Genomic DNA, 17134 nt, shown 5'->3' with positions numbered 1-17134 from the left:
AGTTGGTCTTGTTATTAGGCTTGTGTGTACGTGTAAAGGCTTACTTTATGCCTTGTGCATGTGTGTATTTGTGTTTCAATTTTTTTCCAAGAAAAGTACTCCTCGGTTTCTAGAAGACATGTGGCTCTTAAGAGCCCCCTTTTCTGTTAAACACAAAACACACGTGTTTGTAGTTGTTTCTATAACAAGGCATCAACATAAAATGCAGAATGTCCATTGAGAATATTTTATAGTATGATGAACTGGAAATTAGAAACCCTTCTTTTTTCTGCCATGTGTTGTTGAATTTAATTATATGGTACATTTAATGTAATCAAGTAATTGAGCTCTTTAAGGTAAGGTTATTTTCTCTTTTTTAAACAGATATTTGTTTGTTTACAGCAAACTAATGGTATAAATAATAAGTAAATAACCCAAAGTCTCATGGCTGATTATACATAGTAGTTACAGTTTTAGCCTGTTTGTATCCAAATAATCATGGAATACCTTTAAAATGGCATCAGAAGATGTGGATGAATGAAAGAGATGAGTTGTGTGGAGAATGAATTGGAATGTTGGTTTTTCTTTTCTGCATGTTCTCCTTAGACCAGGGTGCATGTGAGTTTAAGTTTGAGCTGTTTTTAGTGGCACCGGAAAGAGGCGGACTTGAAAATAGCAAGCCTGTTGTTGATCTTTGTGGCCACTGGGCTGGCCTGGAGTGGGTGGCTTCCTTCCCATTGCATTTCAATTCTAGGTTAAGTCAGTGTTCATCTGTGGAGTCATGATTTAAAGGGGCCTTGCTGTTTTTCTTTGAAATTGGCACCCAGATGTTATTTCTGTGCTTGGTCTCAGTAACGACTGTGGCAACAGCAAAGCATCTTCAAGATACAAGTGGCTGAAAAGTTTTAAGGAATTGTGTATTTATCATAAACTAACCAACAGTTGTGAATTTAGGATTGTTCAAGAGACATTAAGGAAATGACACGTACAGAGTGATGGTTACTTTCAGGGGTGAGTGGAGCAGGGTCAAAGAGGTGTGTGGTCCAGAAGACCCAGCTAAGAAGGGGAGGAGTCTGCCAGCATTCCCAGAGGAGCGTGCATAGCTGTCAGTGCTACTGTGTTGATTTCTTGGTGACATTGCAATAAATAACTTTAAGGTTGTCAAATATTAAAGTTGTTAGTATAAATCACTTTCATTATGAACACTTTCAGGATCAAGAATGATAAAGCCAGAGCTGGGGACATGGCTCACCTGGTAGAGGAGTTACCGAATAAGCATGAGGCCCTGTCAGCCCCTGTTCTGTTGCTGAGGAGTTTAGCCTTTGCCAAAGTAATGATACCTGTTAGCATGTGGTGTGCCCTCTGAATGAGTGAACATGAGCTTCACTGGGCTGTCTTCATTGTTTCCTTTTATTTCTGGTTAGTAGTAGATTGTATGTACAACCAGAGTGTCTGTTCACCTACTGAGGGGAACTGTTTAACATCTGTAAGGTTGTTCTGTCGTTTCAGCAATTCTGCCTCTCTCTTCCTCTCTTCTTCTTTTCCTCTGCTTCCCTAAGATTTGTCAATTTTGTTTCCAAGACAGGGTTTCTTTGTGCAGCCTTGGCTGTCCAGGACACTCTCTGTAGACCAGACTGGTCTCATACTTTTTTTTTCTTTAAAGAACTGACTTTTGTTTCTATCGAGTTTCTGTTTTTCAGATTTCTACTTCATTATTGTAGCTTTGATTGTTCCCTTTCCCCTTACCCCGAATTTAACCTTCACCTCTTTTTCTCCCGTCTCATCATGGGAACTTCCAAAGCATATCTGGAGCTTTCCTGGTGAGAGCTGCCGAGCTTCAGCTGCCACCACCACTCCCCTGCCTCTGTCCCAGCAGGCTGGGCAGTTTGTCTTGATTGTTTTCATTTGCTCAAAAACATTTTCTAATTTTCTTTTCAATTTCTTTTACTTGTTGGCTATTTAGAAATATGTTACTTAATTCTCAAGTATTTGAAGGATTTCCAAGACTTCTTTCGTATGTATTTCAGCTTTAATCCCTATGTGGTCAGCATCTGTCCTTTTAAACATGGGACCTACTTAGTGCTGTAGCACATAGTAAACCCTGGATAATGCTTCATGTGCTTGAAAACAGTGTGTTTTCTGATGCAGTTCCTAAAGTGTCAAAAGATGAGCTTGCCTGGTCACATAGCTTGAGTCTACTGTACCCTTGCCCTCTTAGGACCTGTTGTTCTGTCAGTGGGTGTCGGTGTGTGGTGTTGTTGAAATGCTACTTTTCTTCTCACTTATGTCATTTTGTCTCTTCATTTTGAACTTTCATTATGTATGCATATACTTGTAGTTAATGTTTCTTCCTGAGTTACCAGTTGGCGATTATGTAATATTTTTCTTTTATAGTAATGCATACCCTCCTGTCTGTTTGTCTGTCTGTCAAAGAATAACCTTGTTTCTCTTGTTGTTGTTCCCCTGCTGCACTTCTTCCTCCTTTGACTTAAAACCTAGTTGTGTCTTTGAATAAGAAGTGTGTTTCCTACAGGTACATCTCTTTTAAAGGTAATCTACTATCCTTTCACATTTGATCGGGTTAGTCAATTTCCTTTTTTGTTTTTCAAAACAGGGTTTCTCTGTGTAGCCCTGGCTGTCCCAGAATTTGCTTTACAGATCAGTCTAGCCTTGAACTTAGAGATCCATATGCCTTTGCCCCCCAAATACTGGGATTAAAGGTGAATGCCACTACCCACGCTCAGTTTATACATAATATAGTTATTTATGTGGTTGTATTTGCATCTGTCATTTGGCACTTACAATCTATGTAACTCACAAAAACTTTTGGTCCATTGCTTCTTTTTGTAAGATTAATTTGTGTGTGTTTTGGGGGGGGGTGAGGGTGGGAGGATTGCACGGTCTGGAGTGTGATGTGGATTGAGCCGAGATTGGACTCAGGCTATCCGGCTTGATCAAGTGCTGTTACCCTCCGAGCCAGTCTCCAGCCCTAAAGTGTGCATTCGGTACTTGCAGTATACGAATTCAATTGCTTTGTTGGCTTTTAGGTTTTCTGGTTTTGGGTGTCTTGATATCTTGAACACGACAGGTCTTTGTTTCTAACAATTGTCTTTAACGGCGCATGAGTGTCGGTGTAGATCTCTTTGTGTTTCTGGTCTCTTTGAGCTTTTTGGATCTTTAGATTAAAATGTAACCACTATTTAGAAACCTTTTCTGCCCACTTTTCCTGGTTTTCATCTTATTAGGCTATCGGGTGTTTTTGTAATTGCTTTCTGTCCTACAGGTATCTGAAGTTCTGTGCTTTCTGATCATATAATGCCCATTATCTGTATGTCACTGGTTCTTTCATCTGCCTTTTCAGATCTACCATGGAGCTTTCCCCTTGTGCTTTTAACCTCGCTTTATCGGGGCACTCACTTTATACTATTTCAGTCCTTTGGAATGTGAGACCTGCTTAATGATATGGTCAAACCCGGATAATACAGCTCATGCACTAAAACAATGTATCTTCTGCTCCAGTGTCTGAGGTGTCGAATGACGTCAGCTCAATTCATCTTTAATAAGTTCTATTAACATACTCATACTCTTTTATAGGAAAACAAATGTTTGCATTTGCATCCCTTTATTTTAAATAGTGGTCTAGAGCAGTGGTTCTCAACCTGTGGGTCGTGACCCCTCTGAAAGTCACATAGCAGATATCCTGCATATCTGATGTTTACATTACAATTCATAACAGTAGCAGAACTATAGTTGTGAAATAGTAATGGAATGATTTTATGGTTGGGGCCACACAGCATGAGAAGCTGTACTAAAGGCCACAGCACTAGGAAGCTGAGAACCCCTGCTCTAGAGGGAAATAGAAGCTTACATTTGACTCGCTCTTACTTCATTGTTTACCATATCCAGACAAGTCTGTCTGTTTTCCTTTAAATTTCTCTGGACTTTTCTTCAAGTTCCTTCATATTTCTTTTTTATAGTGACATACATCCTTGTCCTCTCAGAGCAAGCTCAGAGCAGGGCTTTCTGCATATTTATTGGAAGTTCCAAAGGGACTAATAAGTTTGGGCCTCTCAGTGTCTGTTGCCATCCATGCCTCCAGCAGGCCTTCGGCCTTGGCATCCTTTCCTCTCTTCTCGTTGTTTATGGGTGCTTGCTGGGCATGGGCACACTGTCTAGTTTTTTCACTTCTGTGCCCTTTCTCATGCTCCCAGTTACACCCCACACCCTGCTGGGAGTGCAATATCCTCTTTCCTTTTGGCCTTTCCAGGCTCCATTCCCAGGAGCTTTTCCAAAAGCCTGTGCTCTTCATGTGACCTTCCTTCTTCTGGGCTCCTGTCACACCTTGTTTCCTGTACGTGCCCATGGTTCCAAGGGCACTGCCTACTGTTACATTCTCCTGTCCCCTGGCCCACGTGGATGTCTGATCACTCTTGTAGTTACTGGTAAAGCTAGGTCAAAGTTTCTTTCCTGTTTTTTTTTCCTTTGTCTTTTTCTACTCACTTTTAAAACATGGGTTCACTAGTTCCCTCATCATTATACCCCACATAAATACTAATTTTATTTTGTGAAATAGATATGAAGTGGACTTTACCAGCTACATAATGCCTAAGAAAAAGCACAAGAGTGAATTTGAGTTTCATGTTTTACATATCAGTTAAGTTCAAATGGAACAAAACTCCAATTGAGACTCATGCTGTATACAGAATATGCCTCCCTGTTTCCAAATGAATATTCCATCCAGTTTTGGATAAATTAAACAACAAATAATGAATATCCTAGGGCAAGTTTGTCAATACTAGAAAATAACTTGAAGTCAATATATTTTGACCTTCATTACTTTCATATAAAAAATTAGATGTTAACAATGCTCCCAGGGCCAGAGAGATGGCTCAGAGGATAAATGCTCTTGTTGCTAGTCTTAAAGATGGGAGCTAGATGCCCAGATCCTAGATGCCCAGGTCCTAGATGGTGGCAGAGAGAGTGAACTCTCAGAAGTTACCTGTTACCCTCTGACCTCTGAGTACAGGATGTATATATATACTTTAATAATAATAATAATAATAATAATAATAATAATAATAATAATAATAATAATGAGATAAAGATTTAAGGAATGTTCCTAATAATAATTCTATAGTAAAGACAGAAAACTTCTTCTGTAAACGTCCAAGAAATAAACATATTTAAGCCTTATAGGTCACATATGAGTTCTACCATATAATCTCCTTTTGGATGTTGTGGTTTACTTTCTTTTTTAAAAAAATTAATTTATTTTAGATGCATTGGTATTTTGACTGCATGTATGTCTGTGTGAGGGTGGCAGATCTTGGCATTACAGGCAGTTGTTAACTGCCATGTGGCACTGGGAATAAACCCTGGTCCTCTAGAGCACTCGGTGCCCCCAACTCTGAGCCATCTCTCCAGCCCCCGTGCTTTACTTTCTTAAAAATGTAAGTGCCAGCAGGTGTGAGCTAAGTGTGATTTGAGAGAAGTGGTGTTGCTCATCCACATCCTAAACAAATCGTGGGTGCCCGGGGTGGTGCCACGAGTCTTAACCTACAGGAAATGGCCTGGAAAAGGAGGATGGTGAGGTGGCATCACAGCCGACTTTGACACCAAGTATCTATGGAGAGGCAGAAGTAGACTGTCCTGCCCAGTGTTCAGGTGGAGCCATCTGGGGACAGAGTAAATGTCTTCCCCCTGAAGTGATGATTTCTTCCTGAGAACAGCCTAGTTTCTTGTATAGAATATACCATTAATCACTTAGCACTCAGTGACTGGCATATGACAAGAGCATGGTTGGTTTCACCTCAGAGCAGATTACCCTGATGCCCGTGAGAAGGGACAGTTGGGGTAAATAGGAGGTAGAACCAAAAACTTCCCGTTTCTTAGTCAAGAGTCTTCCATTTAGTCCTGCTGTGTTTACCTGGGTGCCTCTTCGGGTACAGCCCCTCTCATCTGCTAAGAAGGTCAGCTAGACAGGCATCCGAAGCAGCTGCTGTGACAAAGCCCTTCCCTTCTCACCTCACTAAGAACTTGACTTGTCACTGTCAGACTTCTGGCTCGGGTTGATTACTGTGTGCCCCACCCTTTCTTTAAGCCAGCACTTGTCAGTACTTGGGGATCTGACAGGAGCTGGGGAGGTGACTCAGTAAGTGAAGTGCTTGCCATTGAAGCACGCAGACCTGAATCCAGATCCCCATAACTGTGTAAAAGCCACATAGCACGGTGCACGTAAGGGGGTGAAGGGAGGGAGAAGCTGGCAGTAGCCATAGCAGTAAGCACCAGCTCAGTGAGAGACCCTGCCTCAAAATCTAAGGTGGAGAGGTGTGGAGACAGTCGGATGAGGTGACTTCTGATCTCCACATGTGTACACGGCTGCACACATATGTAGCCCCTCTCCTCAAATCTGGCAGGCTAAGAGAAACATGTTTACCAAGGCTGGGCAGTTTGCAGTCTAGCCCCGGATTCTGTGCTTCAGTATCATGTCTGTGGAAAAAGCCCTAGGAACTGATTTTATTTACTTGAACTGTAGCAGTATTGATTCTTTTTATTTTATTCTTTGAAGTTAATCAGAATGAAATTTATCTTAATTTTGATTTTGGTTGTAGAGGTTGGCGATTTGAAGGAGCTGCAGACACTAGACATTTCTACCAATCGTTTGCTAGCTTTACCCGAGAGGCTTCACCTGTGCCTTTCTCTGCAGTACCTCACTGTGGACCGCAATCGGCTATGGAGTGTGCCGCGCCATCTCTGCCAGCTCCCCAGCCTCAATGAACTCTCCATGGCTGGAAACCGTCTTGCATCTTTGCCACTTGGTAAGTGTTACTGCCATAAGATGAGTAGACTAGCCAGCACATAAAATACAACATATTTCTCTAAGATGGTTAGTTTCTTTCTGTTTATCCTTATGATTCCTCTGTAAATCTGCTTATGACATGAACAGTATCATTATTACCAGATGACAAGTGAAGTTATTTTAGTCAGGGATGATGTCGTCGCTTATTTTCCCAAGCAGGGTTTCCCATACTGTTCTTGAACCTTCAGCCTCCCATGTGCCACCATGCCTAGCTTAGGGATCCCATACAGACAGATCCCATCACAGAATACGCCAGCCATGAGGGGTTACTGTGAGAAGGAAATGGAAGTGTGTGTGCCTGTAAGTCTGACAGAGAGCCTTGAGTGTTACGAGTGGGTACCCACACAAGCACATCTGCTAGGTCTTGTTTCCCTTCTCCCTTGGCTCTGCAGGCATAACCGAGGGCCACACATGCTAGGCAAGCTCTGTGCCACTAACCACATACCCCAGACCCCAAATCAGTCTGTTTACATATTGGCTTCTACCTTGGAAAATTATTTTTGCGTGTTGTTATAAGAACTAACACCAGAAAATCTGACTGTAAAACTTTGAAGACCTCATTGACTGAATTGCTCACTGAGGTAGAAATGCCACCTTGGTGAATAAAACCCTGTCTGTAGATTTCTATAGCGGTCCATGTTGACGTGCTACACAATAGTCACCATCGGTCTTTAATAATATGGTACATTTATTTCATGTAGAACTACACCATTTTTCAACTTCTAAGAAACAAAAGTGCCAACTAAAAAATGAAGTCATATAGGACCCTAATATTTGTAATTTCACTCATAAAAGAAAGGAAATATTTGCTATTATAATTCATATTACATATTTTCAATTTAAAGTCTCTTCATGAAATCTTTAAAATAATGGAAACATTAAAATCAATTCATATAATAAAAAAGCTAACTTAAGGAGATTAATTTCCCACAAATATATTTCATAGTTATAAAGTTAACAAATTAACATAAAACCGTTTCAAAAGCAAAGTATATTTCTAAGAATTCTAAGTTTTTTGAGTGAGAATATCAAGTATACATGCTTAAAGAACAAGTGTACCTGCTGCAGTAACAAAGAGAATGCAGAACAGTTAGAGGGCCCAGCACCTGGGACAGTACCACTTGCCAGTGTGTGACCTGTAGTAATTGCTGAGCTTCACTGTCCATATCTGTAGGCCAGAAATGACAGCCTCTATCCTGCATAGTTCATGGATGGGAATTATAAAGAACTGCACAGGTATAGGTGACTCACAAGTGAGGAGATGCAGCTATAGGGCAACGTATCCAACTTATGCTCATCCTGTTTCTCATGTTCAAGACACTTCCTGCCCCACAGAGGCCACCAGAACCCTTGGACCACTTCCTAATCAACTGTGTGATTGCCAGGAAGGTGCAGCCAATGCTCGTGATAAATGAAGGCAGGCAAGAATGAGAGGGAGGGAGAGAAAAGATTAGATTATTTGATTTGTGTGGCATAAAATTCAACTTGCAAATTAACCTCAGAATTTGGAGTAAAACTGCTAATTCTCTTATAAGCAGCCTTGAGCTTTTCATGATTTGAATGTCAGATGTTCCCAGAAACAGATGAGCGAGTTAAGTCTAATGTGGCCTCTACAGTTTTCTGTCATCGTCATCATCATCATCTATGTGTGTGTGTGTGTGTATACATATATATGTGTGTGTGTATGTGTATATATGTATGTATGTATTGTGTGCCTCCATTAGAAACTGCACATGTAAGACATGTTATCTGTATTGATGTAACTGAGCAAGAACAGTAAGCTATTACTGCACACTGACTCGTTAGCCAAATATTTTGTTTAATTGCTGCACATAACTTACTGCAAACCCCTTGACAAACGAGCTTTACAGATAAGAGGTTGATGTACAGAGTATTTGTGTGACCTGCCTAGCGGCGCAGCTAGTGACAGAACTGAAGTGCAGACTCTGAGTCTAGCCCTGACGTTCTTGCCATGCTGGCATATTCTCTCCTATTCCAGAATCGGTCTGTGTAAGGCAACCATCTCTGGGATCAGGTTTCACTCTGCCATTTGGGCCATCTCTCCAATTCTTGGCAGTGGCTACTGCCACAAGCTAAGTCCTGTCTTGGTTTTGGTGATGCCATTGCTTACTCTGTGCCAACTCTTGACTTTTCCACAACTGCACCTGCCTTCAGGTTACCCCCGCCCTGAAGTAACTCCTTAGCCCTGGCCCCTCGCTCCCCTGGTCATTTGCTGCCCATTCCTGCCTTAGCTTCAGTAGTGGCAGCTTTGAGGCATCTTCTAATCGTACTGTGCTTGTGTTGCTCAGAAAGCTGAAACAGTAGGATAGCTGTGAGTTTGGAGCCTGCCTACACTGTACAGTAAATTCTAGCTCATCTTGGATTGCCGTGTGAGCAATGTCGATGGTGGTGGTGGTGGTGGTGGTGATCTTTTTAAGTGTGTACACTTGAAATCTTCCTTTGGACTCTTATCATAAACTAATTCAAAGAACTGAACAAGAAAAGGTCAAATGGAACATGCAGCTGTTAGTGCTTCATTTTTACAGAACTGAACCATCTAGAAATTTGGCAAATATGAGTGCTTCCTTATGGTAATTGAGACAGACTCTTGGAAAATATGAATATTTAATGGTTATTCATACAGACAGACAGACAGACAGATACACACACATACACACTCTTCAAGCAATGGAAAGCTTTGTATTCGGCCATGCTGCTTAGAACTTGGCATAGGAACCATAAGTCTTGTGAGATATGTGTTGTCTCTGTGAGGGAGGTGGGACCCATAATTTGGAGGCCACTTACTGAATTCAGTTTCTTACAGAGGTTGGGCTAAAGGGAACCTAGTCTGTCTATCTTATGTGTCTGTCTGTCTCTCTCATTTGTTTTGGCTTTTTGTTAAGGATATTTATACATACATACGTACAGTATTCTGCTTGCATGTGTAAACACAGCACCAGAAGAGGACACCAGATGTCATGACAGATGGTTAGGAGCTACTATGTGGTTGTTGGAATTGAAGCCAGGACTGTTGGAAAAATAGCCAGTGCTCTTAACCACCAAGCCATCTCTCTAGCCCTGTTTTGGCTATTTGAGACAGTTTCTCTGACTGTCCTAGAACTTGCTTTGTAGACCAGGAGGCTGTTAAACTCAGAGATCCACCTGCCTCTGCCTCCTAAGTGCTAGGATTAAGGTGTGTACCACCACACCTGGCTTAATTTGTTTTTATTTCATATGCATTGGTGGCCTGCATATATATCTGTGAGCTGCCATGTGGGTGATGAGAATTGAACTTGGGTCCTCTGGAAAAACAGTCAGAGCTCTTAACTGCTAAGCTGTCTCTCCAGCCCCCTGGAGCTCAGTTATTATGGGATTTCTTGTACGGCTGTTGCATGCTTGCTGCTTCAGATGGCAGCTACAGAAGCTGCTTGTAAGGATGACTTGGATGTGTGTGTGATACTGGCAGGCCCATTAGCTATCTTTGACTATGTGCTGCATTAGTCATTTGTAATACTGTCAGAGACATTGAGGCTCTTTGTCTGTGTTCTTCCCGAGTTAAAAAGATGCATCACAAAGAAAGATGCTCCTATTATTACTGTACACTGACAGGTGAATGACAGATGAGCCTACAGACAGGCTTTGCTCACAGAGGTGACTATCAGCCTGGGAGGAAAAAAGGAGCCACTTGAGCCTCATGCTACAGAAGTTAGCAGAGATCTCAAAACTTGAATTTTCACTGTTGGCTTGGTAAAACTTGGTTGACTAACTAGCTCACAGATTTGTGACTTCACCTCTTAGATTCTGAGAGCTCAGGGAAATACAGAAAAAAAAAAGCTTTTTCCCAGGCGCTCCTGGTTTTCCTTGCATAATTAATAAGCCTAATTATTTGGGAATGTTTACTACTTAGCCCTGTTGAATACTAGATGCAAGGATTGGGGGTTCCTAGGCACAAATCAGCTGCAGAAAACCATGTTTTGCTCCCTGAAAGTGCTGTGTCACTAAATTCAATGCTTGTAACATTTGTAGTTGAGAAACAAAGGTGCATCTACTTTAGCAGGTTAAATTTTTATTAATTGTTTATTTAGAAAAGGATAAATAAGGGTAAACATGATGGCTCAGCTACTAAAAGTGCTTGCCATCCAGCCTGAGCACCCAAATTTGATCCCCAGAACTCACAGAGTGGAAGGAAAGAACTGAGTTGTGCAAATTGTCCTGTGACTCGGCATGTTCATGCCGCTGCATGCACATGTGCACACGCATGCCCACACACATGCACGTGCACGTGCACACACACACACATGTGCATAAAATAATAAATATTTGTTTTGAAAGAGTTGTTTATATTGAGTGTATGTGTGTATGTGTGTGTTGCCTGCATGTATGTATGTGCACCATGTGTGTGCCTGGTGCTCTCAGATTTCCTGGAATGGGGTTACATATGGTTGTGAGCTGCAGTGTGGATGCTGGAACTGAATATAGGTCCTGTACAAGAACAGCAAGTACTCTTAACTGCTGAGCCATCTCTCCTAACCCCAGTAAGTTCTTAAGAACATTTAGCATGTGATTGAGGTTTACAAACTAGCCTTGCATAAATTATCATGGAATAAGTCCAGAAGTTAGTAGAGCATAATAATGAGAAATGATCTGGGCTTCTAGACCAGCCTCAGCGTTGTCCCTTAGGAAGTCCAGTAGTGCAGTGTTTGCTTGGGAAGTTGTGAGTGTTAATGGTATTCTGATGCATGTGTAGGTTTGTAGTTTCATGGCCCCAGCTTTAGAGATGCTGGTCAGCCCTGTTGTGAGCTGTAAAGGTGTGGATATAGTTGGAAGAACTGCTGCTATGAGGCCCTTGTAACTCCAGTTGATGGGAGTTAGGTGCCAAGTTTGTGGCCTTCAATAAGTTTTGATGCTAGCACATTTGTTCCAGTAGAGACAGTCTGAGGAGTTGGAGTTAGACCTACACTTGACCTCAAAGTGGGATAACAGCTTTCTACAGGGAAACCTAAACATGAGGCCAAAAAGTTTTTTTCTATGGGAATAATGTTGGATAGGTCTGTAATCAAGGAAAAATGTTAATACAATGAAAAACTCAAAAAGAAATTAAAGTAATTACAAAGTAGAAATAATGAGGAAAAAGCCTTGATAATAAATTCCAAAAGTTATTAATGGGAAGATATGGGAGGGAATTGATCTATTAATTAAAATCCATAAATATTTTGTTTTAAGAGTGAAGTTTTAATTCTGGAATCCATATTTCTTCAAGAAAATGGATATTTGTACTAGGGATGTAGCTCAGACTAAGTGCTTGCACCCAAGTTCAAGCCAGAACCTTATGAGAGAGCTGGGTTGTGGCTCTCACACACATGTAAGCCTGGCCTACTTAGTAAGCTTTTTGCCAGCAGAGAGCCTGTCTCAGAACACAAGATTAACAGCATCTGAGGGACAACACTGAGGCTGACCTCTGACTCCCATATGTATACATCTGTATTGGGCACTGAGGGAGAAGAGGAAGGGGGGAGTAGGAAGAGAGGGAAGGTGAAGGGAGGAATGCATAATTGATGTTCAGTGCTCCCTTTTGTAAATATTTGTGATAAAAGTCATTTTCTTTGTCTGATCCCTTTCTGCTGTCACATGATAGGGCTACATTGTCCTTCCAGGTATTTGCTTTGGCTTTAGATTTTCTTAGACAGCTAACAGAGATTATTTAATGTGGCTTCTGTGAGGATGGGTAAGATGTTGACTTTCTATGCTATTATGTAATGAGAAAGCACACTGAGATTAGCTGAGCTTATATGGACAAAGATGTATTTTTTGCTAAGCTCGAGTAGGATTTGGTGGGGTGGAAAAATCAAGCCCTGTCTCTTGAAAGTACCAATTAAAAACAAAACAAAGCCAGATGGGGTGGTACATGTCTATAATCCCAGCACTTGGGTGGTAAAGGCAAGAGAATTGGGAGTTTGAGGTCGTCCTTAGTCACATAATGAGACTGAGCATCCTGGACTACATAAAATTCTATCTCAAACAAGCAAACAAATAGCCTGTCACCCATTCATAGAAAGCTACAGATGTGAAATTTAGAAAACTAAGTGCCGAGAGGGTAAGCCTGGAGCCAGATACTCACCAGCAAAACTTTTGTTCTTTGGGTTCTGGCATTTACAGTTTTTTCGAACAGTGACAAGAATGTGCAGTGCTGGCAGCATCTGGATGATGTCGTTAACTGACTTAAAAGTAGGAATCTGGTGTTTCTATCAGACACTGTTCCAAGTTTAAAACACAGGCCCAAGTCCAACCATTCAGGATGCCTCAGAGCAGAGACAGTCTGCTCTTTGGCTGTCGGCCATGGCACTAGCCAGTGTGTTTTCTGAGTCCTCAACTCCCCATCATGCTGGGCACATGTCCTTCCTAAGGATCCCCCTAAAGGAGATCGTCTCACCCTTCATATCTCTACCTGAAGTCTGTGAGTCAGAACTTACCTACTAGTCTCCTGGTATTTTAAAGGAAGAAAAGCAATATTTGTTCCTCACTTGTTTCCTTGGCAATGCCTCTTACAGAGCCAGCTCTGACATCACAGTTGGATGCCTGAGATATGTTCCTTCAACATCCATGCCTTCTCTGGGTGGTACCACCCCTGTTTTCTGTGTGAGGCCTACTAAAAGGGCTGCCCAGCGCACTTCATGCTGAAGCAGGCACTTACGCCCGCAGTTCCAGTTCTGCACTTAAATAGCTTCATGGATGTGGCCATAGGAAAGTTATTAAATCTAATTACCAGTAATAGGGTAATAATACATGTTCAACAGCACTATTGTCATAATTCTGTAAGATACATGTAAAATGCATACCACTGTGTAAATGCTTCATAAATTACAATCAGCACGAACTACTTTTGTTCTTACATCAGACTATAAAAATGATAAACAATATGTCTTAATGTTTGTGCCCCAAAACTTCTTGTACAGTCCCTAGCCCATTGCTTATGGTTTCTGTTACTTGACCCATGCAACGGAAATAGAGACCATGGAGTGTGACTGTTTAAGCCAACAGCAAAGGAAGCCTTCCACCAGTCAAATCTATTGTAATAAGCTTGTTTTAACAATCATTTATGATCTACAGCGTAGGAGCCATCTCAGCCACAAGCCATTGTGCAAGGGTTTTGTTAAATGTGTCTCCTCTCCTCCCCTCCTCTCCCGCCTCTGTGCATGCATGTATGCACACACTGCACAGTCCAAGGATAGCATGCTGGAGCTGGTGCTCTTTTACCACGTAGGAACTTGGAACCACTTCAGATCGTCAGGCTTGGTGCAAGCGCTTTACCCACTGTGCCATCTTGCCAACCCTGAAGTTTTATCTTGTGAAAGTTGGCTATATCAGTGACTATGACTGTGTGAAAGGTGTAATGGAGTCTGGAGCGTGGGTTGTGTGGAGAACCCTGTGTTTTGTAGTGCTGGATGTCTGGCTTACTGAACTATAGTGACTGGGTGGACGCTGCCAGAGAGTTCCAAGCAGGCGGTTTTGATCTGCTGCTTTGATGCTTTGGTTTTCTTAGCCCCATCTTTTCGTTTAAGGGGTTTTATTATTATCTTTTGATAATTAAAAGAATTTTATACTAGTCAAGGTATAATAAACACAGACGCTGTTCTGTTCTGGCATGCATCACCCTGTGCTTGCTTATACTGTGTGGTTAAGAGAGCAATAGCCGGAACACAGAGGTGCTTGTTGTCCCTACAGCCATGTGGACTGCATATGCCAGAGCCTTAAGGTTGGAAAAAAGGAAAAGAACTGGGGTTTGTGCAGGACTCTTAGCTTTTGCTAATTTCTAAACACCACACTTTGATCTGTGAGTCTGTAAAAGAAGGAACTACTTGAGGTATGGTACAGTTATTTTAAAAGTAACCTGAAGCCCTGGATGATGTATGTCTTTAATCCCAGTATTCAGGAGGCAGAGGCAGGTGGATTTCTGTGAGTTTGAGGACAGAGTGAGTTCTAGGACAGTAAGGGCTTCACAGAGAAACCTGAAAAGTTATTGATGGCTTTAAAATCTGGGCTTTCTAAGTTTAACATACTGAGCCTTTTTCACCAGGCTTTTTTATTATGTGTTTGGGGTTTTTGAAACAGGATTTCCCTACATAGCCATGGCTGTCTTAGAACTCACTATGTTGGCCGGACTGTCCTTAAGCTCAGAGACCCACCTGTCTCTGCTTCCCAAGTACCCAAGTTTTGAAAAATGTTCTTTTATTATTTAGCCTAGAATATTGGTGGATTAATATGAATAAATAATATCAATCAAAAGAAGAAAATAAACTGTGATCTTATTAGCTAGTAGGTAAATAGTCTCTTCTAAAGCCTATCATTGAGTGAAGATTTTCTGTTTTAAGAATATAAGAACCAGGGGCTGGAGCAATGGTGGAGTGGTTTAGAGCACATACTGCTTTTCAGAGAACCTGGGTTCAATTCCCAGCACCCCACGGTGGCTCACAACCATCTGTGACTCACAGCTTCAGATCCAGGGGATCTAATGCCTTCTTCTGATTTCCATAAGAACAGGCATGCCTTGGTGCACCTGCATACACATAAAATAAATAACCTAAGAAATAACACAAGTATGTTACATTAATAAAAGAACGTAAGAACCAAGTCAGGCATAGGGGCTCATGCCTGTAATCCTAGAATTGAGGGGCTGAAGCAGGAGGATTGCCATGAGTTTGACACAAGCCTGAGCAGCGAGTTTCCGGCTGGTCTGGGTGAAAAGCATTCTCAAGGCCTTTGCATGCAGCAGACACTCATGCTTCAGCCGCGGTTATTTACAGTGCTAGTCCTCTGGCCTGGGAGCCCTGCCAGCTGACGGTCTTCTGGCCAGCTTAGAGCATGCTTTCCTGAGGCTGCCAGAGCACAGCCCTCTCAGAATAGGGTCTTGCCAAACATGGGGCTGTCTCACCCTCACCAGCAGGCTGCGCTGTGTCAGCTGAGACAGCTGCCTGGCTCTCTTCAGGATTGCCACTCTTTCTGATCTCTACATTCAGAAGAGGGTGGTGAATGACCAAGATGTGCTGGGCACCAGTTACTGTGCAATCAACCCTGGCACCACACACACCAGTGCCGTGGATCACACATCTGTGGGCTGTTACAGTGTCATCCTCATTGTACAGCAAAGGAAGAGACTGAATCAGAATCCAGTCACCAAGTGCAGAGCCAGGGTCCAGGCAGCTCGGACTCTAAACACATTAAGAGCATCATTGTGCCTTCTCTCTCTCTCCCTCTCCCTCTCCCTCTCCCTCTCCCTCTCCCTCTCCCTCTCCCTCTCCCTCTCCCTCCCCCTCCCCCTCCCCCTCCCCCCCCCTCTCTCTCTCTGCCCCCCACCCCAGATTGTGCTACTTGGAAAGATTAAGTGGCACTAATATGTAATAGGTTTTAACACAATTGATACTAGTTTTGATTCAGCTGTTGCACAAAATAGTATCCTCTGTTAGGGGCATATGTAATAAATTATGAAGTGCTCAGGATGTACCAGCCAGATTCTTCCTAAGATAGAATGTAAGCTAATAGTATTTTTAAATCATTAACTAGACATCTTTTCCCCATAAAGCAAGAAGCGGGGAGAAGGCTAAGCTATGTAAGAAGTAGCAAGTGTCAGTGTGTATTTAACTTTGTGGTGTGATCTCTGCATGTCACCTCATTTAATTTGCATGGGGGCTTTTTTTCCCGTGGGGTATATTAGAGCAGAGAGGTGCTTCCTCTGCCATGTCCCATTTTGTGTCCTTGGCTTGAAGGGATGAATTCTCATCTCCAGAAGCTATAGCCTCCAACTCTTTCTATGCAATTAAAGTGTAGAAAAGTGTTAGTACCCTTGCTGCATGCCAAAGAAAGTTCTCTGTAAATTGGCCACAATTCTCAGTGTGTCACTTACTAATAATAATGAGAATAATAGCTGTCATATACTAGAGAAGGCTCTGTACCAGGACTCCTACTTGATCCTTTATAAACCTAGTCATTCTTACCAAGCTTGGGAGACAGTTTTATTTTCCTTAATATACAGATGAGCTCCTCAGGCCACATATCTAGTAAGAAGAAGAATGAAGATTCAAACCCAGGTGCTCTGACTCTACTCTCTACCTTTCCTTTCCTAATTGTTAAGTGTGCTCCATGCCTTCCTTACTACTGTTCAAGTCCAAGCCAGGAATCTTCTATTGGCTTTCCTTGAGCCCTCTGGGGCTCAGAAATGTAAATCTGAGAGTAGAGACCATTTATAATTTTCATGTTTTGTTTTTGAGACAAATTCTCACTGAACTTGCTATTTAGACCAGG

General features: G+C 42.0%; 1 protein-coding gene across 2 annotated transcripts in view; it reads left to right on the top strand.

The window, feature by feature from the left end:
• Positions 1 to 17134, top strand: part of LRRC28 (leucine rich repeat containing 28) — a 116849-nt gene that overhangs the window by 66963 nt on the left and 32752 nt on the right. Inside the window, exon 6 of one of the 2 annotated variants that reach the window (XM_084759660.1) lies at positions 6591 to 6797. The exons of the other annotated variant lie outside the window; for it this stretch is intronic. Within the exon in view, the coding sequence (XP_084615786.1) occupies positions 6591 to 6797 (207 nt within the window). The remainder of the gene's footprint in view (positions 1 to 6590; positions 6798 to 17134) is intronic. 2 annotated transcript variants of the gene reach the window in all.

This window comes from Acomys minous (assembly GCF_964271855.1).
Source record: "Acomys minous genome assembly, chromosome: 2".
NCBI classification, from domain to species: domain Eukaryota; kingdom Metazoa; phylum Chordata; class Mammalia; order Rodentia; family Muridae; genus Acomys; species Acomys minous.
This window is presented reverse-complemented; position numbering and strand designations above follow the sequence as displayed.